The sequence below is a fragment of the Catharus ustulatus genome, chromosome 3, assembly GCF_009819885.2.
Source record: "Catharus ustulatus isolate bCatUst1 chromosome 3, bCatUst1.pri.v2, whole genome shotgun sequence".
Lineage (NCBI taxonomy): Eukaryota > Metazoa > Chordata > Aves > Passeriformes > Turdidae > Catharus > Catharus ustulatus.
Window position 1 is genome coordinate 106304247 of NC_046223.1, and position 23751 is coordinate 106327997.

The 23751-nt window shown below is 37.8% G+C and overlaps 1 protein-coding gene across 1 annotated transcript; it reads left to right on the plus strand.

The window, feature by feature from the left end:
• The first annotated feature begins 1483 nt into the window (after positions 1-1483).
• On the plus strand, positions 1484-21931 carry DDX1 (DEAD-box helicase 1). The gene is made up of 26 exons (XM_033055920.1): positions 1484-1542; positions 3450-3501; positions 4371-4434; positions 4956-4985; positions 5867-5963; positions 7445-7492; positions 7626-7709; positions 9023-9106; positions 9532-9608; positions 10837-10909; positions 11022-11098; positions 11787-11901; positions 12394-12532; positions 13549-13609; positions 14702-14800; positions 15481-15570; positions 16157-16345; positions 17354-17405; positions 17842-17988; positions 18661-18752; positions 19292-19364; positions 19803-19875; positions 20000-20042; positions 20309-20404; positions 21147-21267; positions 21602-21931. The coding sequence occupies exons 1-26, from the start codon at positions 1527-1529 to the stop codon at positions 21730-21732; spliced, it is 2223 nt and encodes a 740-aa protein (XP_032911811.1). The 5' UTR covers positions 1484-1526; the 3' UTR covers positions 21733-21931.
• Positions 21932-23751: the final 1820 nt, after the last annotated feature.

Consider the following 23751-nt stretch of genomic DNA (forward strand, 5'->3'; position numbering starts at 1 on the left):
GGATGAGGAGGACAGCCTTAAGCTTCACCAGGGGAGATTCAGCTTGGACATCAGGAAGGATTTCTTCACAAAACGAGTTGAAACATTGAAATGGGTTGCCCAGAGAGTTGGTGAAGTCACCATGGAGCTGTTTGAGGGAGCACTGAACACGGCACTCAGTGCCATGGTCTGGTTGACACGGTGGTGTTCTGTCACAGGTTGGACTCGATGATCTCAGAAGTCTTTCCCAACCTAATTGGTTCTGTGAATTAATTACAAGAGAACTGATGTTTCAGCCTCTTTCCTGCTGCTTTATAAAGCATTTTTAAAATAGAAATAAAATTACTTCACATCCTGACACTTCTGCTCCTGCAGTCTAATTTTCACCTGTGTTTAGTAAGCTCTTGTAGGCAACTGTGCAGCCTAGAATTAGGTTAAACAAAAATTCAAATTCTGAAACTAGCTCTGTTGGATACCTGGGAAAGACTTCAAGAAGAAACAACTACTGAGAAAAAAAAAGCCTTTTTACTGTTTCTATATTTTTAAACTATATTTGACAATGTAACTTGTTAAGCAATAGTAAATAGTGTAACATCGTGTTTGTAAGTTTCAAAGAATTGTGGAAGATTTAGAGTAAATTACACTGCACGTCCCACACCAACAAGCAGCAGTCTATATTGATATCAAGGTCTACAAGCAGGTTTTCTTAGAGTTGTGGTTGAATCTGTACATTATTCATATCTGTGCCTCTAAAAAAATCACTTGTTCTGTCATTTATCTGAAAGCAAGCAAACTAATGATTGACAGGTATAGAGAATAAAAGTGAAAGAAAAGAGGCACATCAAAGGAAGATACTCCCAAAGGAATTATTAATACATGAGAAATCATTGCAATGTAAACAGCCTGGTATGAAGGGTATAAAATTCACTGCTGTATTTTTCTCTGCATGACACCAGTTTCTAGAGCATAAGTTAACAGTGGGGCTCAGCAAGTTTTAAAAAAGATCTTGGAACGAACCACCAGGACAAAAACCACTATTCAAATTGCAACACAGTAATCAAGAGAGCTACAGTAAGAGATGCTTGTGTTGGGGGATTTTTGGCCTTTGAACCAGATGGGTCGCCATCTCATCTGCCTGGAGCTGTGTTTCACAATGGAAAGCAGTGGACAATAGTTCATACTGTGCCTTCCACAAATGCACCATTGGATCTCAAGTAACTAGCAGCTGCATTCCTGTGCTTGCAATCTCGTTTTGTTCTTCACAAAACCCCGAATATCCTCGCGTTTAATGTCACTAGAAGCTACCCTAGAACACGATAGTGCAGAATTTGGGGAAACTTCTGTAAAAACTGGAGAATAATGTATTCCCATTAGTGTACGTCTAACACTCGGTGCTGCTTGTCTCTGGGGTGCTCTGGGGGCCGGGCCGGAACGCGCGGCGGGCGGAACTCGAGGCGCGGCGGCTCCTGCGCCCACCCGGCCCCAGAAAGCGGCGCTCGGGCCGCGCGCCTGCGCCGTGCGCAGCTCGCCGTGCTCCCGGGGCGAAGATGGCGGCGTTCTCGGGTACGTGGCGTGAGGGCCGCGGTGTCTCGGCCCTAAGGGAACCTGTCGCCTCTTCCCGACGGCTCCCGGGCTCCTTGCGGCGCTGGGGAAGCTCCTCGGCCGCCCTCTCTGCCTGGCCCGCGGTAGTGTGTGGCTGACCATGTATCAGGCTGGAGGTTGCGAGGCCTACGGGGGATGTAGATGCCTCTCCCCGTGTCCTCAGGCTTCTGTAGGCTGTGAGAAGTGGTTATCGGAATGGTTTTCAGGTTTTGTTGCATATGTGGATTAGCACAGGGGCTGCTTAAAAGTTAGGCTAGTTCCTCATGCTGACTGGTTTCAGGAACAGGAGGTTTATCATAACTGTTCTCTGTATAGCAGTGGATAATTGGCTTTTTACAAGAGAAGCTCTGCTTGATGATACGATTTAGCAAAATATAATATATAAGCTGTATACGTGTATACGATAATATAGTCCAAAATCTTACTATTAAAGGAGGAAATACCACTTTTTATGTCCCCATGCAGATATTTGTACAAGTAGGCAGATCGGAGTTCTGTAAAATTTTAGTATATATAGGGTTTTAAATTTGTTACTTTTAACTGAACATTTTGTATCTTATCATGAGGGGGAAATGCTGAAGCTTCTTCCCGAGATCTAGAGGTTAGTTTGGATGCTATGCAGCAGGATTAGCTGGGATGTAGTTGAGGAAAATGTCATGATGTCATTGTTTGATTAAATTCTTACAGTTTATATTGAATTACACTGTGTGAGTTGGAAGTATATAGGAAAAAATATCGGTATTTGTTTGTGACTTGCAATCAGTAAGAGTTTGATTGATATTGACTCTTTTGCTTGTGTGGATTGCCTACTTTTGTAGGAGTACAGGGCAGTACTTGAAAATATTAAAGCTTCCTTAAATCACATTACAAATAAAACACACTTCTTACAGCATTTGCGTCGTAGCAAATGGAAGAATAATTTTTGGCAGCACACACCCATCTGCACCAGCCCAGTTCAGTGTGTGTGCATGTGCATGCTGTGTCTGAAACCCAGCATGGCAGTGCAGATTCCAGTGTGTAAAACCTCTGCTTGGAAAGGTGCATGTTTATAGTTGAAGGAATTGATTTATAGTGACCTTATGTACCCAGAGAGATGACCAACAGACAAATTATTATTTTGATGGTCTGCTGCCTTCATTTGGGTTGCTTAGGTTGCTCTTGCCCATATTGAATACCCCATTTAGGTTACTTTTGCCCGTATTGAATAGCTGCAGGTTCCTTTTGTTTTCCTTGTTAAATACAGAGGGTTTGTTTATCAGCATACAAGCATGTTGCTACATATTTAACTTATGTCTGAGGTACAGCCATCAGATCTTGATATGAGTTTGCCAGAAGGGGTATCCAAGGAAAAAACCTTTCAAAGGTGGATGTAATTAATAACTTTATCAAAATTGTCTTTTTACTGTACATGCTGTAAGTGGGTCAGGCAAGATTTGGTGAGCTAGCATCCTTATAGGATACAGGTTTTTTCTACTGTTTGTACCTCATTGTAGAGAAGGTTTGGTGTTTGTGATCAACAAAGTCTTCCCTGTTGTCTACATTGGCACTTTCCTTAAAGGTGCAAAGATACGTACCTTGCCCTTGAAATGGTGCTCTGTTCCCAGTGTGTTTGCTTGCTGCTGTGTCTCTACCTGCCCTTGTGCCCTCTGTATGCTTGATTTACTCTGCTCTAAATGGGGACAAGTCTTAAAGCTGCTTGTGAGGAAGGGAGAATGTTTCTAGCACTGGGTGCTGGAGTGAAGGCTGCATGTGCCAAAAAGAGTGGTTTTCCATGGTTCTGTCTGTAGCTGGAAGTATTGGTGCTTGGCAATCTTTTGGGCAATGTGAGGTTAATAACACTTCTTGTTCCTTTTTTGCTTGTCTTACAGAAATGGGTGTTATGCCTGAGATAGCTCAAGCAGTAGAGGAGATGGACTGGCTGTAAGTAGGAGTGTGGCAAACTCTAGTTTGCCTTTCAGCAATGTATGACAAGCTTCTTAAAGCACCTCTGCTGTCACATTAAAGCAAAAGTGGATGTTTCCTTTACCTGTCATTGCATCTCATGCAGTTCTCTGTGGTGTGAAAGACTAAAGAATACAAACTGTGACTGCAGTGGTAACATTTAAACTTGGGCAAGCAGAGCATGTCTTCTTATGTTTCACTTCTTTTGTTTCAGAAAAGGCTCTGTGCTTCTGGTTTATTTATTATGTATCATGGGTTATTGGATGAAATACTGTCATGTAATTAATGCTAGTTTAGACTGTGGTCTATGATTGTGTTTTTCAAACTTAATACTTGTGTGTCAGTTCTTCCAAAAAAGTTGTTATTCTTGTGTTTGGTTACTTGTTAGTCAAAATGTTTTTACTTCAGAGTTTGTTTTGAATTATCATTCAGAAAGTTGTCAGTGTGGACAAACTTAATGTATATAGTTCTTTTCCTATGAATATTAATTAGCTGTGACTGTCTGAAAACGCTGTTTGGATTCAGTTATGTTTAGTTATCTTTACTTGGTTTTCCAGTTTTGAACATGTAAATGAGGTCTGCGTAAGTGGTTCTAATGAAAAACTCCTTTGAGGAAAAGAAGACAAGGAATATATAGTTAATAAGGTTTCTTTTGCAGTTTGGCATAATGATGTCTAATGTGGCCCTCTTAGCAAGGTTCAACTGAATCCACTGCAAGCCAGGAGGACTAGCAGTTACCTGTTTTATCTTGCAGATGACTGTGGTTTCTGTGAATTTCTATATAAATAAAAATTTCTTTTTCTGCTGATGTAGAACATTACCTTGTGTCAATGCGTTCTTTCCTGTAGTCTCCCTACAGATATCCAAGCAGAATCCATCCCGTTGATCTTGGGAGGTGGTGATGTACTTATGGTATGTATGCAGGATATCTCTATTCATAGAAATCCTGTGTTTCTTGATTGTTAGTTGTGTGGTCAGTTTTGTCCTTGCCTGACAGGTCTATAGTTAGCTCTCCTGTCCTACTTCAACAGAAAGTATTTTCTTCAGGTAAAAGCCTGAGTTCATGGTGTGTTTCCAGCTGTTCTTGAAGATGAAATTCTGCAATAATTAGGCTTTACTTTTTGACACCTTGACAGGCACTGCCACATGAATCAGGGCTGTCTGATCTCATCTATTCTCCTTTTGGCTGTAAATACCTGACACAGCTCTGTATGGAACATGGCTCATACTGCCTAAGCCAATGCTGCAGTATCAATAACCTTAAAAGTATCATCATGTTCATCATATGCCTTGTCCATCATATCTTTTATGGATCTCTGTGTTGATCATTCCATAAACCAAAATGATACTTCCTAAAAAGTAAACTTATAGAAACAGAATTCTAGAACAGCCCTTACAGTCGTAGTTAAACTCCTGTGTTTTCCTTCCTGTAGGCTGCTGAAACCGGGAGTGGAAAAACTGGTGTAAGTAATCAAGTTTAAATTAGCAGAAAGTAAAAGTCTTTAAGTGGTGAGAGGTGGCATGTATGCATAAATGCAGAGAGAGTGTGTGTACATGTTTAGGCATTCTTGGTAATAGTCTTTACCAACATACATGTAGGAATGTATGTCAGTGTTTCTGGCTGTGGGTATTGCACTGTCCCGGTTTAAAGGGACAGTATTACCGGGAAAAGGAAATTCAGGAACTCACAGGCACAACAAAAGGTATAGGTTGGGAATAACAGTTCTTTACTGATATATTTATAAGACAAACGAAAACAGCATCAGCTATATGAAAGAAAAAAAAAAAACCAGTGACAGAACAGAACGGAATTCAGTCCCAGTCCCTTTTTTCAGTCACCGATGACTCTCCGAAGGAGCAGGGCAGGCGGCTTCTCAGTCGCAGCTGCTGCAGGGGCAGGGGAGGGGGCCAGGTGGCCTCATCGCCCCAGGTGGAAGAAAAAGGTGAGGAAGGAATTCTGCTCACCGTGGGCGTCCCAGTTCCCAGTTGTTCAGAGGAAGCAGGAAGCTTTAGCAGTCCAAATCCAAGAAGCCTGATCCCAACCGGAGAAACGGAACCTCTCTCCTCCAGTTCGGCCAGCGAGCTGTAAGAGTTCTCCTACCCCCAGTGTCCTCTTACTTGCCGAAAACAAAAGCAGGACTCCACCTTTCCCTAATGGGGTCATCAGCTTGCTTCAGCTAGTCCTTTGTCTCCAGCTCTTAACGGCTAATAGGAGAGCCATCCCGGCTAGTTTAACATAATAATGGGAAAAATTTCTGAACCTCGCCAACCCACAACATGCACCCAAAAAGAAGGCTGGAAATAAGTGTATAACTTGTGGAATTAAAGTAACTTTTCATTTTAGGCTTTCAGCATTCCAGTTATCCAGATTGTTTATGAAACACTGAAAGACCAAATGGAAGGCAAGAAAGGAAAAGCCACTATTAAAACTGGAGGGGCAGGTAAGTTTTCATGTGTCACACTGCTTAAATTGAAAACTCTGGTAACTCATGTTGATTTTTGTTACTTTAAAAAGTAAAGTTAACCTGCAATGTGGTAAGGTTTTTTTTTCCATAATTTGGGATAACATAAATAAAATATCATCATTCAGTGTCTTATTAAACAGTGAATATAAATTTACTGGTGGAATCATGGGAAGAACTGATATGTATTGCACTGCAGACTCTTAGTAATGGTCTTGTTTTCAGCTTAAGGCTGGCTGATGCACACACTCCTTTCCAGTGTTCTTCTCAAAGCCATACTAGGTTAAGATGTGAAGTGGTAGTGGTGTCCATCTTAAAAGGAGTTTAAAAACATCTTTCTGTTGCAGGAATAGGTGAGACCAGCTATGACACCATGGAGTTGGGGCCTCTTAAGTGAGCTTGAGCAGAAGGCTCTTCTAGGCTCAAACGTATTTTTGTGTGACTGGGGTAACAGTGTAGGATCTTTCAGTTCTGCTGTGCTGAGTAGAGCTGTTGTGTTCGTTTTGGCACCTGCCTAGGTTTGAGATTGAATAACGTCTTGAGTTGCTGCAGTTTGTTGTAAACATTGAATTGAGCAGGAAATGCACAGGGCCAGAACACAGCTATACAGAATGGATTGTAACCATGATAAAATCTTCACAGTATTTGGTAGTCTATTATACATCCATTTAATTAATCTTGGAACTGCAAAGCCAATAACTGTGTCTAGTCTGTGGTATTGATAAGATTGGGTTTTATGTAAGTGAACAGTACTTGTACAAACAACACTCTGAAGGTGTTACAGAAGTCATCCTCATTGTAGCTACTGTTACATTCATGTCAGTAAAGTCAACTTTAAAAAAAATCCTCCTTGAAAGAATGTAATATATATATTACACTCAGTGGATACACTCAGTAAACCTAATTGAAATTGCATCTGGGGTTTTTTTAAATCATGTATAGATGTTATTACAGCATGTTGTTTGACTTACGAAAAATGAAGTCAGAAGTGCTATGTGTATATATCTTAGCTCCTTAGTAATGACATTGTAACCTAGAGCCTGAAAAATACCTTAATGTAAGCTTGGAACAGAAATGGCAAATAATGCATTTCAAATTTGTTGTTCTTAATATAGTTTTGGATATTTTATATCTGAAATTGATTGTCATTGTGTAAAAGTACCATACTTTATAAATTAGTTAGTGAAACAGTCTTCACTGTTTTCAGTTGCATTTTTAAATAACTTAAGCTGTGTTCTCCTTAATGGAATAATCTAAACTTCCTTAGAATACCTTTGTGTTAAGTATTTCTGCTCCTGCTTCAGGCCTTCATTTTGAGCTCTTATCAATTTCATTGCAACAAAGCTGTTCCCCCAGAAAATTAACCCATCACTGTAGAAACAATTTAAACTTCTAATTTGAGTTTTTCAAGCTTGCTTTGTTGATTTAATGCTTTTTCTGCTATTGTCTTTCAAATTTAGTGCTCAATAAATGGCAAATGAACCCCTATGACAGAGGATCTGCTTTTGGTGAGTTCTTCTGCTTTTCACTTCTGAACATTTACTTAATAAAAAAGAATAAACTAGAGGAAAGCGTGCCTGAAATTTTCTTTTTAAAGCAGTTTGGCAGTTTGTTTTACTAAGACTGTCTTGTTATTTTCAGCAATTGGATCGGATGGTTTGTGTTGCCAAAGCAGAGAGATAAAAGAATGGCATGGATGCAGAGCAACTAGAGGTGTGACTAAAGGTAGATATCAAGTGATGTGTTTTGAATACTCTTCTGGAAAAGTTTGAGCTGAAATGCGTGCTTGTTGCCCACTGTTAATGTAGATGGTTGCATTAAGAACTTTCTATCCATCTGAGCAAATTTAGTAACTTAAGACTTTGAAATGACAAATACCTCTGTTTTGTTCTCCTTGTGTTGTAAATTACCATTTCCCTCATAGTGATGCCTGGAAATAGAACAAAACCTTCCCAAATAATGTTAAAATGATAATAGAAAAGCAAACCTTTACTTGAAAACCTTCAAATACACAATATGGTGAAAACCATGCCCCAAATTAGATTCATACAATTTTATAACATCAGGCAGTTAGAATATCCAACTAATATTGTCCAGTTAGAGGAGCAGTCATTAGGTAATCCCCCTGGGTTCTGCCCCATTGAAAACCTCTGCCCTGGTCCTCTATGATACATGGTACAGAATGAAGTGTCCTTGGCAAACTAACAGGCAAAACTAAACAAAATTTTGAGAATGCATCAAAGAGTTTGTTCACTGTAGGAAAGAAAGCTGGAAAAGTACTAGAAGTTACACCTAGGCATTTAACAGTCTGCTGAGCTACGAATACATGAAGCATACATAGAAAGCTAAAAATCTTCAGGCATCAATAGGAGACTGAGTTGAAGGAGGCAGAATCATAACTAATATTCATCAAAATGCATTTTTTTAGGAAATGGCTGTGCACACAGTACTTTGAGTTGATCCCACACAGACTTCACACAGATGTGTGCATGCAAAAATTTCATGGTTCTGTGCTTGTAGCAATAGTTGAGAGGCCAACCACAACACTTAACTCAGAAGCAGAGTCATCCTGATACTCCAGTGCTTCAGGGTGTGTGTTCAGAAAGACCCTAAACAGTCTCTTTCATAGGATGTGCAGATAATTCTGTAGTTTGTGTGTCCATAACAACCAGCTGAATGTGCTTCATGTGGCACAAGCAGTTGTTGATGCTGGGGCATGATGGTGGTCTGGTATTCTGCAGAACCTCATGTCCTGAGTTTATCACTTCCCGTGCAATCAGTAGGTCCAGTCTTCTCTCCTGCTTGTCACTCCTTTGGAGCATTTCACACACTACCTCTCAGTGTGTACTTTGTCTTTTGCCTGCTCTTCATTCCATGCATAGGTACACACACAGCCTTTTCACACAAACACAGTAGGGGATTTTATGACACTTTTAGCAGGACTGGGAATGTTAGATTTGTATAGGCTTGGAAGTGGCAAGACAGAGCCACCTTAATGAATTTGGGGATTGTATTTATCTTTTATTTTTCTTTTAAAGGGAAATACTACTATGAAGTTTCCTGTCATGACCAAGGCTTGTGCAGGGTTGGTTGGTCAACTATGCAGGCTTCACTAGATCTGGGTGAGTTTCCTTCTGAAGAACCTATAGGTAGTTTTTATATTGACATAGAATGGGTGGAGTCCTGTTTCAGTATTGGAGAGAATGGACCCCTTGGGAAGGATCCCAATATCAGAGTGTTGAAAATGTTTATGTAAGTATTTTACTTCCTATAAGGGGAAGTCTTTGGTGGTGGCAGTGTTTTCTTGTCTTCTGTGATTTTCTGCCTTTTATGTCTTTTTTTTAATGAAACTGATTGGAGGCTGGTAAAATCAATAAATGTACTGCTGTAAAAGTACTAGTTTGATGTACATCCAGGTCAGAAATGTGTAGTTAGCGCTGTGTATTATTTGTTTATGTGGTCATGTTGGAAATTTCAGTTGCTAATACCAAGAGAAAAAAACATAACCTGTCAACCAAAAGATAAAAGCCTATTTTCTTGTCTTCAGGCACTGATAAATTTGGCTTTGGCTTTGGTGGCACCGGTAAGAAATCTCACAACAAGCAATTCGACAGCTATGGTGAGGTAAGCTTGAATTGCATTTGGTAAAAATATTATTAAAAGTTTTGCCAGTTAGTTTTGTGCTGTTAAAATCAACTGTCTTTTGAAATAGTGCTCACTGCTAAGGGAGACTCACTGGGCAAAAGAACAATGGAATATTGAAGCATTTTTGGATAAAAGCTTATTGAAAGATTCAAAAGCAGTCGTAAGCTTGAGTGGTTAGGCTGCAATTGTATTGACTCTTAGTAAAATTTTACTTTGTGTTACAGGTTAAAAGTTAACTGACCTCTTGAGATTTGTCTTGACTTACTTCAGTTTTAGCTTGAATAAATCAACCTGTCCATATGCACTGTGAACATCCAAAATGAGGGCATTGTATTCTGTTTACTAGGAATTAAAATAGAAATAATTGCACAACTCTGTAATCTGTCAAAGGGCATGATTAATTGCTAATAAGACATAGAGTACGCTACTTATGGCTATTGAGTTGGATTTGCCATTATCTTAATGTACACTTCTGAAGTGCTGGAAATATCTGTAGTGATTTTTGTGTAGTTTAGCAGTGGAAGTGAGAAGATTAGGCATAATTTATATACAGGAGTATTACAGCAGAAACTCAAGTCTTTTTGTGGCAATGATGAACTCAGCATCATAAAACTTTTTTATAAAATTTTTATGACTGCTGTAGCTTGTTTAATAATGACTCTTGAGCTCTTGATTAGAAGCACTTTATAATATATAAATATTAATGACTACCTTTAACATTGACAGGTCTCAAATAAAGCACTTAAGTATATATAACATGCGTATAGCATAATCTTCAAGAGTTAGTCTTTTATTCTAATCAAAATATAGGTTTGTGTTGCCATGTTTGGTGTTCTAAGCTTAGATTTACATTGGCTAATGTATGACTAATGTGCTTTTCCATAATGCAGAATACTTCCAGGCAGATGACTTAAATGTATCATTGTCATTGTGTTTGGTTTTTGAAGTGAATTTACAGCAGTAATAAATGTTTAAATATCTAAAATTAATTGGACCGTTTACTGAAGACTTGTAATTAAATAAAAATATGTGTTCTATTTACAATGGCCTTACTGAAATAAATTGAACTTGCTTGATTTCTCTCAAGAATCAGCAGTTATTAGGGAGAGTTGAGAAAACTAAAAGCTGACAGAATATAAGCACTGTGTCTTCTTAATGCACTGGAAATGTCTTAGCTTCACAAACCTTTTTTTTTTTTTTTTTGCAGGAGTTCACTATGCATGATACAATTGGATGTTATCTAGACACAGAAAAAGGACAAATAAAATTTTCCAAAAATGGTAAGTTCTAGTCTCTTTCTGTGGAATTTTATTTGGATGCTTTCACTGAGGGGCAGGGAGGGAGAGGAACGTGCACACTTGCAGAGTCTGACTGAAGTAACCCTACTTTCAGGGAAGGATCTTGGCCTTGCATTTGAAATCCCACCACATATAAGGAACCAAGCACTTTTTGCAGCTTGTGTACTGAAGGTAACAGGAATATTACAAATGTCCAAGATGATTATAATTTTTCTGGGTTTGTTAATGAGCTACTTAAGTATAAAATGCATAGCCACTTACAGCTACTACAGCTGTGCATGTAAAATCAGTTTTCTTTGGTTTATTACCAGTATTCACTACTAGAGTAATATGTGTGTGTTAGCTTTGATTACCATTTAAGCTAAATGTTTAAATTCAAATTTTAATCTTGAATTTATAGGTAGAATAGCATGGATAACTAATTCCTAATAAGAGTGCTATGTTGTGTGCATTAAACTTTGGTATGCTGCCATTCTACTGATACAAGCAAATAGCTTGAAAGTCAGATATCCTGTTGTATTTGTTCTGAACTCTAACATTACTGTAATGGAGTACTATATCATTCTGAGTTAGTCTTTTTGAGTCTATCTCTCAAGCAGTAAAGATTTTAACAAAACCTTTCAGTGGTTAGAGAAATGTACAACTTCAGAAAAAATGCTTTGCTTTTTTTTTGTTGGCTTTTTTCTGTCTGTTTGGTTAGGGTTTCTTTAAGTTCCAGCAACTTGGGGAAGAGGACTGTATAAGACAGGAGACCTTCCCTATCTCCTTGTCTCTATGTTTTTTCCATTATTGAGTTGTTGCTCTTTTTATGTGGTGTCTCTCGAATCTGTGTGTGTAACACAACTTTGTTGAAACCTAGAATGCTGAATTGAAATTCAATTTTGGTGAAGAAGATTTCAAGTTTCCACCAAAAGATGGTTATGTTGGTCTTTGCAAGGCTCCTGAGGGTAGTGTTGTAAAATCACAACACTCAGGTAGGTTAGATTTTTACAAACTTCTCTTTTTCTATATTCAGGTTGTGTTACCAACCATCTTTTAATCCCTTTAATTGTGATCAGAAAGATCTTGAATACAGCAGTAATGAAGAAGTGCTGATGATTTTTTGAAACTATACCAGATTGTCTTACTCATAAATCACCAATAGTCTTTAACACTTTGAATTCAGAAATACATCAGATGAAAGACGTCTAACTAAGTTTTTCAGCAGTGTTATTGTAAAAATATGTGTGGGTCTTTATGTCCTGCAATAGAATGGGTTTTCCTGCATGACCAGTTCACCCACTTGTAAGTTCTGATCACTATTCTGAAGTTATTCATAATTGAGAGAGCAATCACATCATATTTTAATGGAACATTTGGAATTATGAGGTTTTAATTGCTAATAGAAGATCCAAATCTGTTTCCAATAAAAAAAATTCCAGAATAGGAATGTAGTTTGTCTTAATGGTGATTTTTTTTCCGCTTAGGAAGTGCACAAGTGGTTCAAGCACAGAACCTTCCAAATGCTCCAAAAGCATTGATTGTAGAACCGTCAAGAGAGCTGGCAGAACAAACTTTGAACAATGTGAAGCAGTTCAAAAAATATGTTGATAATCCCAAATTAAGGTAATAGTGAATTTGTTAGTTTAATTTATGATATTTTCTATGGATGTAACTTCATGGGGAGATGGGGGGGGGGTGGTTCCTCTTTGTAGCTGAGTGAACCATAATCTGCAGTGCTGCTGATAATATCAGTAATGATCTGCTACCAACCAAACTTCTGACTTTGCAACTACAGTTAGACCTTAGGGGGATTTTTGGTGTGTTTGTCTTCTTCTCTTATAATGAATTTGGTGGATAGGGGTTTTTTTTAATTACCAATGATAACTAGTGTGATACTTCACATGCTTTTCTTGACTAGAAACATTATCTGCTTGCTGAGATTCTTTCCTAAACATTTTCCTATGCCCCTATCTCCCTCTACTCCCTCATTTTGTTTGTTTTTCATCTCCATCAAATAGTTATATACAGAGTCTGCTCTCTTGAATTAATGTGCTTACGGGGCAAATCATCATGGAGATGCAATTCTGAAAAATGAATTGTCTATGAGTTGCTTTGGTTTTAAGTTGTCTCTACTTGGACTGTGCTTCTAAAACTTAAACATTTCCCAATTCTAAACTGCAGTCTGTTTGCAAGAGTGCATTTACTAGAATTGCTGGGACTAAGCAACAGGAGTGGGCAAACTACAATGAAAGATTCATTTAGTTTACTGTTGTTTGCATTTCTAACTTTCAAGGACACAGGCAACTTTATTGAACTAAGTTATATTATTTTTGAGATTATTAAGAAATATTTTTTGTAAGATTAAATTGGCTAAGGTGTTAATTTGTTTAATACAACAGTGATAAAGTAGTCACATTCAGATACAGTTTGGTAACAAAGCTTTCACTTGAAATACAATACACTACATATGAAAGGATGAATTTCAAAATTAAATTTTTATATTATTCTGTTCTTCAGATTACTGTTCAGAGCTGTTAATTGTCAGGTATCAATAAAATAAGCAGTCTTCAGACAGATGCTTGGTATACCTTCTGAATATAATAAATGGGTAAATGTCAAAAATATTTATGTAATTTTAGGGAACTGCTAATTATTGGTGGAGTTGCTGCAAGAGATCAACTCTCAGTACTGGAACAAGGTGTAAGTTGTATTTTTTTCATATGATTTCTTAGTTTGGGTTCCAACTAATTTATGATGTTGCTAGTAGTAACTCATGTAATAAGAATAATAAACATGTTAAAAAGAAAATGTACAGTCGATAGCAAGCTCATGTGGTACCAGTCTAGCAGTTGTTCCTTTACTTCCATGTCTAGACATACAAGTATTTGTAGTACTCAGTCAAATTCTGTTGAAACCTGAGTACTCCTGAAAATCTTAACATAAAGGTGTAATTGTTTGCCATTTGTCCTTAAACAACAAGACAGTTTTCCTATTAAATTCTCTTCCATGTTCATGTGAATAAAAATAGTCTGCAGTTAGCAAGACGAACCTACACTACAAGCCAGTCCTACATAGAAAGAAGCGATCTGGTTTCAGCAGCATGGAATGTACAATTGATTGGTTCACTCTATAGGGAGAACAGAGTCACAGGGTCATGGTTTTTATTTAAGACTCACTTTTGGAAGTGAAAACTTATCACTATTGATAAATTTTCTAGTGGTTCTGGCTGCCAAAATATAAATTTTCTGATTAGCCAACTTGAACTGGAAGATTATTTGACTTCCATGTGAATGCTAAATTCTTGATTGTGAACCCTTCTATCTGGCAAAATCCTTCCACTGTGAGAAAAATTTATCCCTATTTAAAAACAAATCTGTTGTCTTTAGGTAATAAAATTACACAGCTTGGGGTTCAGGGAAGGGAAAAATGGGCACAGCACTTCCCAAATAAAGGAAGGCTTCCTCCCTAAGGAGGAAAATGACTGTAGAACCAAAATGCAGGTTGCTCAGAGATGAGGTTGTAGGGTCCCTTTCTAGAAGGAAAAATGGTATTAGGCAACTACCTAAAGCAACTTGAGAATTGTTCTCGATTTGCATGTGAAGGTGGGGGGTGGAGACCAGATGATCTCAAGAGATCCCTCCAACTCAAATTACTCTAGGATTTTATGAAGTTATAATTAGTAGAAGATACAGCATTATACTGATAATTGTCTCCTAATGTTAAGCTTAGATAAAACTTCTAATGCCTCTAGTTAGTTACAGGACCAACTCATACTCTTTATGTACTTGGTAGGTGGATATTGTCGTTGGAACCCCTGGAAGGCTGGATGACCTGATCGCAACGGGGAAGATTAATTTATCTCAAGTTAGATTCCTGGTTCTGGATGAAGCTGTATGTAGAGAACTAAGTGCTGCTTAAATTCTGTTCTTAAATGCAATATGTTATTTGCAAAAAAAAAGTAAAACATGATTGTTTTATAGTATTTGATAATTCAGTTAGATACCTATAGACTGTTCCAGCTTAATCCTCTCATCATTTGCAACCATCATAACCTAGGTTTTTTTTTCCCCTGCCCTGATGGCCTCTCTGTTAAATCTGTTTGGAATTTTTCTGATAGAAAAATATATTTCGAATTACATCTTTAAGGTACTGAAGTCTGTCCCTGTTACTGCAGGGAACTTGAAGGAAAAAGACTAAATGTTGGTGTTCATTAACGCAGCAGGTCTTGAAACCAGTGAATGTTGTACTCAATATGCTGTGAAATATGGGCATCTCTCTAATCTGTTGTAGTACAACTGAATATTCACAAAGATCAAATGGCTTGGGGTGTTAGCTAGGAGTAGCTGCTGAGCTTCTTGTGAAGCACAGCAGCTATAGTGTAAATGCTCCACATTTTTACTGGGCTTTTTCTCCTTAGTAATAATAGCCCTGCCATGCATTGACCTGTCCAGCTAATTAAAAGCAAGGACTTCTGAGAGTAGGAGTGTATTGCTTATCTAACTCAAGTGTAAAGACTGAGAAATGTGAGAGAAGATTTACAGCGTCATCTCTTTTATTTCATCTCTGCGCAGGATGGCCTTCTCCTCCAAGGTTATTCAGATTTCATAAACAGGATCCACAGTCAGATTCCTCAGATAACCTCAGATGGAAAGAGACTTCAGGTATAAAATGTTTGTGATTTGGGATTTTTTTGTTGTGGGGTGGGTTTTTGGTCTGCTCATTTGTTTTGTTTGCCTGAATTTTTGGGAGGTGTGTGGTGTACTCTGCTTTCAGTTGTTGACTATTATTTGGCATGGAACATGCTTCTTTGAAGTGGAGTTTGCTAAAGCTCTTGTCCAAAACTAACACGTGTTAACCGAGTTCGGTAATTACCTGTAAATATGTTTTTAGCATTCTAGATGTTGAAGGCCTAGTGTTCAGCAGTTTTCAATTTAATTTGAATTATTTATATATAAATATAGCAAACATGACTGGAAGTGTAGTTTGATTTCTAATGCATTAATAATCTTGATTCCTTCCTTTTCGATAGTTTTGCATTCTTCCTACTAATTTATTGGGCCTTTGTAAGAGAATAGTTATTTTGTGTCCTGACTCTTGCCAACTGAGTGGTTCCTGTGATGAGGAAGTCCAAATTCTCTGTTGTGCTACATTATGCTATTCAACTACATAACATTCATTCATTTCTACTCCCACCTTTTTGGACTGGGAGGATCTTATCTTCAGTAGTATCCATATGACTCTCCTCAGGTGATTGTGTGCTCTGCAACACTGCATTCTTTTGATGTGAAAAAACTGTCAGAGAAAATCATGCATTTTCCCACCTGGGTTGATTTGAAAGGAGAAGATTCTGTCCCTGAAACTGTACACCATGTAGTTGTGCCTGTGAATCCAAAAGCTGATAAACTCTGGGAACGGCTCGGCAAGAATCATATCAGAGTAAGTGAAAATTGAAGTTATGTGTCCGTGTTTATTTATTTTACCTGCAGAACAGGGGCCTAATGTTGAAGGATCTTTGCTGGCTATTGAAACAGCTTAATCTGAAATGAACATCATATCAGTGATGTCATAACACTATTTCTGAACAACTCAGTGTTACAAAAATGACTGAAGAGGAGCTTGACAGAGTAACAATCTGATATGCGCTAGAGAACAATGGCACTGTGCTTTTTCAGTCATTTCACAGCTAATGGTCTGTGGCCTAACTGTACTTAGTACCTCTTTCCTGACTTGGCAGGAGGAAGTAAACCTGCCAAGATAGATCATTCTGTAAGGTAATTCTGTCTCCAACCCATGTGAGATGAACAGTTTTTGCAGGAGTGGATTTCATATCAGACCTGCATTTGAGACTCCAGATTCTACATTCACCTCACACCTGTTCATGTGAGAAGGTGTTGGTTGTTCGGGTATTTAGTATTCAAATTCTGAATAACCTGGAACCATATTTTGTTCTTGATAACTCTGACAGATTTACAAGTCTACAGGTTTTCTTAATCCCTCTTTGTCTTTGGAACCTCTGTTTGTCACGTGTTAGTACCTTTTCATTAAGTTTGAGTATGAGTTTATTTCTTTTGGATTTTAAGTTTATACCTGATTCAGCCTAGCATAGGGGAAAAAATAATGAACTACTGTTTATGTGATTTAACCATATTTTACAATATCTTTTTATTCAGGTTTGTTTGGGTGTTTTCAATTTTTCACTTCATTCAAAGGTTTTCCTATCCAGTGTCTACATAAATAGTTTTATTGCCCTTTTTTATGAATAAGTTTTGTGTGCTTAAACACAAGACTTTCCTTCATCTAATAGTAGGTAAACATGGCTGGTGGGAGAACAGAATTACTTTTCAATTTTTATTTCTTCCTGGTTACAAGTTAATGGAGTTATATATTTTTCTGTGAAGAGTGGACTACTGACTTGAGGGACTTTTTTGTTTGTGTTTTTCCTAGACTGATGAAGTACATGCAAAAGACAATACACGACCGGGTGCTAACACTCCAGGTAAGGAGCAACATTAAAAAATAGCTTGTGAAATTTTTGTAAATGTTTTGAAGTAAAGGTAAATTGTAGTAGATACTGGCCTTGAGTCGTGTTCCTCCAAAATTTTATTTCTACATTCTCATAGTCTTGAAGAGAAATGTGTTTCTGTAACTGGATAATGGGAAAGAGACTTGAATATATATTTTGAAGATTTGTAGACAAGTGTTTGTTGGTGTGTGTCTGAAACCTGAAACTTCTTAGTGTTTTTGTTCTTTCTGTGTTGTATCACCTGGGAGCATGGAGGGGAAAGGTAGAAACTGAGGGTTTAACTTACTTACTCTAATAATAAAAGTTTAACTGTCTACTTGAAGACTAGAGAACTTCAGAGGTATGCAGTTCAAAGGTTCTTCATGTTTTTAACCAATTTGAGTGAAATAACTTCTTTATTTCTATTTAGAAATGTGGTCTGAAGCTATTAAAATTCTAAAAGGAGAATACACTGTTCGGGCAATCAAAGAGCACAAGATGGATCAAGCCATTATTTTCTGCAGGACTAAAATAGATTGTGATAATATGGAGCAGTACTTTATCCAGCAGGGTGGAGGTAATGCTTTCATGTCAACCTTACTTAGCTCACTTTTCTCACTTCTGTGTTTTTTCAACACCAAATTTGTATGACAGAGGTCATCAGTACTGGGACGCACCAAAATAAAATTGTGCTTCAGTTTTTTACATACTGAATGGGCATAAAATTCCCAGTAGGGAATTGGGTTTTTTAGCAGGCAGCTGCAGGGGTGCCCCTTGTGAAAGAAAGCAATGAACTGTCTTGTGTTCTACTCAGTTCTGAAATGGATGGAAACCCATCATGCACCAAAACATGAACCAGTGAGAAGATATAAGGTGCCTCTGTTGAAACATATTAGTAAAATTGATAGTTGGTAAGGGCAAGAGACATGGGAGGAAATGTTCACACATAACAGGACGTAGAAGGAGAAATGTGAAAGAAAACATGGGAACAGTAAAAGAGATGTGTGAGGAGAAAGGTGAAGACAGGCATTTGAAGAAATGGGGAATTTAGAGCAGCAAGGAGTAAGGAGAAATGCCTGCACAGACATGTTCTGGGTAGGAGAGAAAAAGGGTGTGTAACTACTTGTCTTGTATTTTTTCCAACCCAATGCCTGAGAAAATTTTTTTCCCATGAAATTTTTTTCCAGTTTTGTATGATTCTGTGTCATAGCTTCTATGTGACGTTATTCATGCATATAAATTCTTTCAGGCCCTGATAGGAAAGGACATCAATTCTCATGTGTCTGTCTGCATGGTGATAGAAAACCTCAAGAAAGAAAGCAAAACCTGGAAAGATTTAAGGTGATTCAGCAGATTCTTGAAGGCTTTTCCCTCACCTCCCAGTATCTGAATTAATATGTTAATTTGTGTTTCTAGTTCTCCATTTAAATTAAATTGCACTCAAATGCTCTTGTGTCCCACTTCCTGAATTTGTGAGGCACATTTTCTGTAGGTGGAAATCTCTACTGGTAATCAATATGATCTTTGTGAGTTTGAGTTCAGAAGATAGTGGGCTTACTTTGAAATAAAAGCCTAACTTTAAACACTATAGCAATTGCATTGTTTTTTAAAGTCTTAAGTATTTGATTACTTTAAAAATAAAAAAGTTAAACTATAACAGTTTAGTTTTGATTAAGCTATTTGTTGATTTTTGCTTCCCTTATGGTGTTGGAGAAAGAAACAGGGATGTAAATTCACCAAGCTATTCATGCTTTATTTGAAGTGTTTCTAAATGTACAGAGACTTCAAGGTGAAACGAGTGCAGAGGACTATGGTTTCATAGCTTGGGATTTTGCTTGCTGCATTTGGCACAGCAGTTCATTACAGCTCTGTTTTTGCAGAGAGGAGATGTCCGTTTCTTGATCTGCACAGATGTTGCTGCTAGAGGAATTGATATTCACGGTGTTCCGTATGGTAAGGCAGTTTTTTAAACTTGAAGCTCCAATGCAATTCAGTAGCTTAATATATTTGTGATCTTGTCCTCTAGTCAAAATAACTGCTATAGGTCATATATTTTTAATAGATTTATGTTGAAGGCTTAAACTAGGTGATATTTAATTTCATTGTACATCATAAATTCTCAAATGGCTGATGATTTTCTGCATTTTTGGAAATTGTTAATTTAGTTTTCCATTCTTGCCAAAAAATAATCAGGGACAAAGCAGTTGGAGAGTAAGAGTCTTTATTGCAGGTATTGCAGGTTACATCTGTAATTGTTGTAATAAAGTATGTACATAGGGTAAGGAGAGGAATTGCAGCAATCAAAATTATATTTTAATGTCTGATGTCTGATCTTAGTTCATATATTTAAAAAAAAACTTGTGTTCTCTGTGGACTGTCTATCTTACACAGTTATCAATGTGACACTCCCTGATGAAAAACAGAATTATGTTCATCGAATCGGGAGAGTCGGCAGAGCTGAGAGGTATGTGAGCAGTCACCAGGTTTTCTTGATTTTTTTTTTTTTTTGGTTGTTGTTGTTTTTGTTTCACTAGTTGGCAATAGTCACTGAAATACATTTTTCCCTCCCTTCTCCTCTAATATTTCAGGATGGGTTTGGCAATCTCCCTTGTGGCAAAAGAGAAAGAAAAGGTAATTATACTTCAATGCAAAGATGAACAGATTGTTTACTGAAGTTCTGTCCACACCTGCTATCTGACCTTCTTATCCTTTACTGAAGTTCTGTCCACACCTGCTATCTGACCTTCTTATCCTGCACTGAAAAACTGCTAGTTTGTCCATGCTTAATTGGAGAACTTAAACAGATTCCTGAATTATTTTTCATTCTATAATTAGTCAAAATAAATGTAATAAACTCTATTTCACAAAGTTTAGAAGTTGTTTTGCATTATTTCTAGGTTTGGTATCATGTATGCAGTAGTCGTGGAAAAGGGTGTTACAACACTAGACTGAAGGAAGAAGGAGGTTGTACCATATGGTACAATGAGATGCAGGTAAGCATTTTGCTTAAATGTTCCCCAATTCCTCTAAAAGACTCAGGAATTAAGTTCTTGTTTAACCTCTGTAGTTGAAGGACAAAGCTAATCTTAAGGTGTTTATAACCTTTGATTCCATTTGAAGAATAAATTAGAAAACTTTTCAAGTTATATGTTCTGTAAGTTGTGTAATTATAAAAGCTTATTATAATATTCCCAGCCAGTTTTGTTGGAGTTGTACTTTCAACTTCCTGATAGTCATCTAGTCAAAGTCTGTTAAGATTTAGAGGGTGTTAGTTGTACACTTCTGTTTAGATGCTTTGTTGCAAAACTGTCACGCAAAACTGTGGTTTCTCTAATCTTGAAACCTACTGAAGTAGATTTTCGTTTGGATTTGTATATCAGCAATGAATGCGTGTTAAAAAGCATTTTTGTTGCTCTGAAAAAGAAGGGGAAATACACCTCATCTGTGGTAAAATGAGCCTGGACTGTGAGCTCTTTAGGATAAAGTAGCCTCATTCATACAAGTAGGGTAGTGTATGAAAGACTTCTAGGTAGGGTAAAACCATACTGAAATTGGAAATGAACTTGTATGGTCTGAACTAATACAAATGTGTTAGTTTTCTGTATCTGTGACCAAATTGTTTTCTGTACCATTCCTGTTGAAACTACTCAAATGTGACTGTTCAGAGCACTAGTTTAACTAGTCTTGGACCATGAGAGTACTTAAAGACTTAATGTTTGGTTTTTTTTCTCTTAGTTACTGGGGGAGATTGAAGAACACTTAAACTGCACTATTACCCAAGTTGAACCAGACATAAAAGTACCGGTGGATGATTTTGATGGGAAAGTGACATACGGGCAGAAAAGAGCTCTGGGCGGTAAGAATGAACTACTCTCGAGTTCCCTTGCTATGCAGTGCTCAGTTTGCTGGTTGTCCCCTGTGTAACTACAGATAATAGATTATAAGTAAATAAATAATAGATTATAAATAAATGGTTTGTGAAAAGCTGCTAGTCCTATGCTATCTTTCACATTTGCTACATGCAGCCTATGAGTTACAAGTGACCAGAATATGTGTATACCTGTTTTGGTTTGTTTGTGCTTTTTTTAAAAACAATGTAATCAACTTTCTGAATGACTGTGAGTGGGCATTGTTAGTTCTGCTGAAAAATGGCTTTGAACACATAATTTAGATTATGTCTCTCTTGGCAGGTGGATTGTATAAAGGCCATGTGGATATTCTGGCACCTACAGTACAAGAGTTGGCTGCCCTTGAAAAGGAGGCTCAGACATCTTTCTTGCATCTTGGCTATCTTCCTAACCAGCTGTTCAGAACATTCTGATTGTGCCGCACTAGAGAGAAGGCTTGAGTTAATAAATGCTCTGCCCTGCAAATACAAAAATCCCACACTGTCTCAGAGTAGAGGTAGTTAGAAAGCAATTAAAACTAAATACACTTCTTGCATGAACAACAGAGTGTTCAGCACTGTTAACTTTGAGTTAGCTGTTCTCCTAATAAAATAAAACAAGTCAAAGATTAAATGGTTTTGTTTGGTTTTTTGCCTTAAAGGATTAATTTGCAGAATCATTCTTTGCATGGTTTGTTAATTTATTGAAAATACAAGAGTAGTTAGGCAAATACAGGAGGAAAGTTTTATATTTCTATTTATTTATATTTAAAATCATAATTACAGTAATTTGACGATTACAAGCCACACCGATTATAAACTGTGCTTCCGGGGTGTCAGCAACGTTTCGTTTTTCCTCCATAAATAAGCCTCACTGGATTGTAAGCCGCACTTTCGTTCGCAGCGAGGATCCGCGTGCAACTTTCACAAAGTTGCCAATTAGTAAAAGAATCGTGGGATCACAGGGTTTACTGGCTTGGCCCTGCACGAGGCGGCTGCCAGGGAGCAGCCCCAGCCTCGCTTGCCGCTGCTGCCAGGAGGAGGCAGAGGGGAGTGCCCAGATGGTGCCGCTGCGCTGCCACTGCCCCGCCGCCCGGGGCCAGGCGGGCTCCGCCTCAGCTCAGGGCTGCTGCTGGCTCGGACTTCCGGGTTGGGAAATTTCCAAAATTTGTTCATATATAAGCTACTTCTGAATGTAAGCCGCATTTCCGGTTTGGGAGCAAAATTTTAGTCAAAATGGTGCGGCTTATAATTGTGAAATTACTGTATTTGTGTACTGTAAATTTTTAATGCTGGGCTGACTAAAGATAGATTCATATTCATTCAGACAGGTGTTTATGTTTAAGATACTAAATAAGAAAAAAGCCTAGATCTCAAGTATGTATTTGAAACTCTTTGTTACCCTAAACCCCTGCACACAGGCTGGTAACTGCATTTTGATTCTGTAGTTCTAGACTTCTTAAGGTTAAGGGTTCTTGAATTTCTGCAATGGATTGTAAAGTATTGTAGCAATATTGTTAGAGAGATTTCTACAATACTCTTGAATTCATAGGGGAGTGCCATGTGAGTATCAAAGCATTTCATAAAACTGCAGGAAAAGCTTTTTCATACAGCAGTATAGGCTGAAGCATTTAATGCCTCTTATGCTGCTTTCAGATAGTTTGAATTTGTGAAGATGAAGCTACTGCAGTCTGGTTTGGAATTTCTTTTTAGCTGTTCTTTTTCTCTACTGACTCTTCTAATTAGGAATTTCAGCAACTTTGCCTGCAAATTGTCATCCAAATATCCCAGGTCGCTGGGAATGCCAGAAAACCACAAACCCCAGTAAACTTTTGCCTTCTTTATGAAGTCTTCTTTTCACAGAACGTTCCATCCCCTTGCAAAAACAATGACAATCATTTTAAACTCAGGTTGAGCAAATAATTTTTTGTAGTGTTACCTGGAGAGAGCAGACTGAGAGACCTAGGAATTGTAATAAAAACCATAGATTTCTCATTCATTTAAACAAAAGTTTTCATTTACAGCAATTTGTGATACTACAGCAATTTCACTATTATAAGCCGCACCTGATTATAAGCCGCACGTTACAATACAGGATGTGATAAAAGGTATCTGTTCTATCACCATCTGTTGAGGGTGGGGGCAGTGATCCTTATCTCAATGGCAGATATTCTGCTAATGGGCCATCCATTGAAACCAGGCAGGGCATTGTTCTTTACCTTTTCACAACCCATCCTTCCTCCAGCAAGTCATTTTCTGCTAATGACCATTGAGTCCCACTGTGGGACTGATAAAATTACTGCATCCCATTGGGAGTTGCTCCAGCCAGGGGGAAGAGCCCAACATTTCTTACCAAGATAAAAACAGAGGTTTTGGGACACTAAGGGAGCCCCTTTCTCCACTGGACTCCAGAGGGAAACCGGATTTCTCCACATCACCACTGGACCTCTGGAG

What these genes read in the sequence shown, in the direction of transcription:
- DDX1 (XM_033055920.1), top strand. An exon ending in GTTGATAATCCCAAATTAAG is followed by an intron (nt 12,533 to 13,548) that starts GTAATAGTGAAT and finishes ATGTAATTTTAG; the next exon opens with GGAACTGCTAATTATTGGTG. An exon ending in TCCTGGTTCTGGATGAAGCT is followed by an intron (nt 14,801 to 15,480) that starts GTATGTAGAGAA and finishes ATCTCTGCGCAG; the next exon opens with GATGGCCTTCTCCTCCAAGG.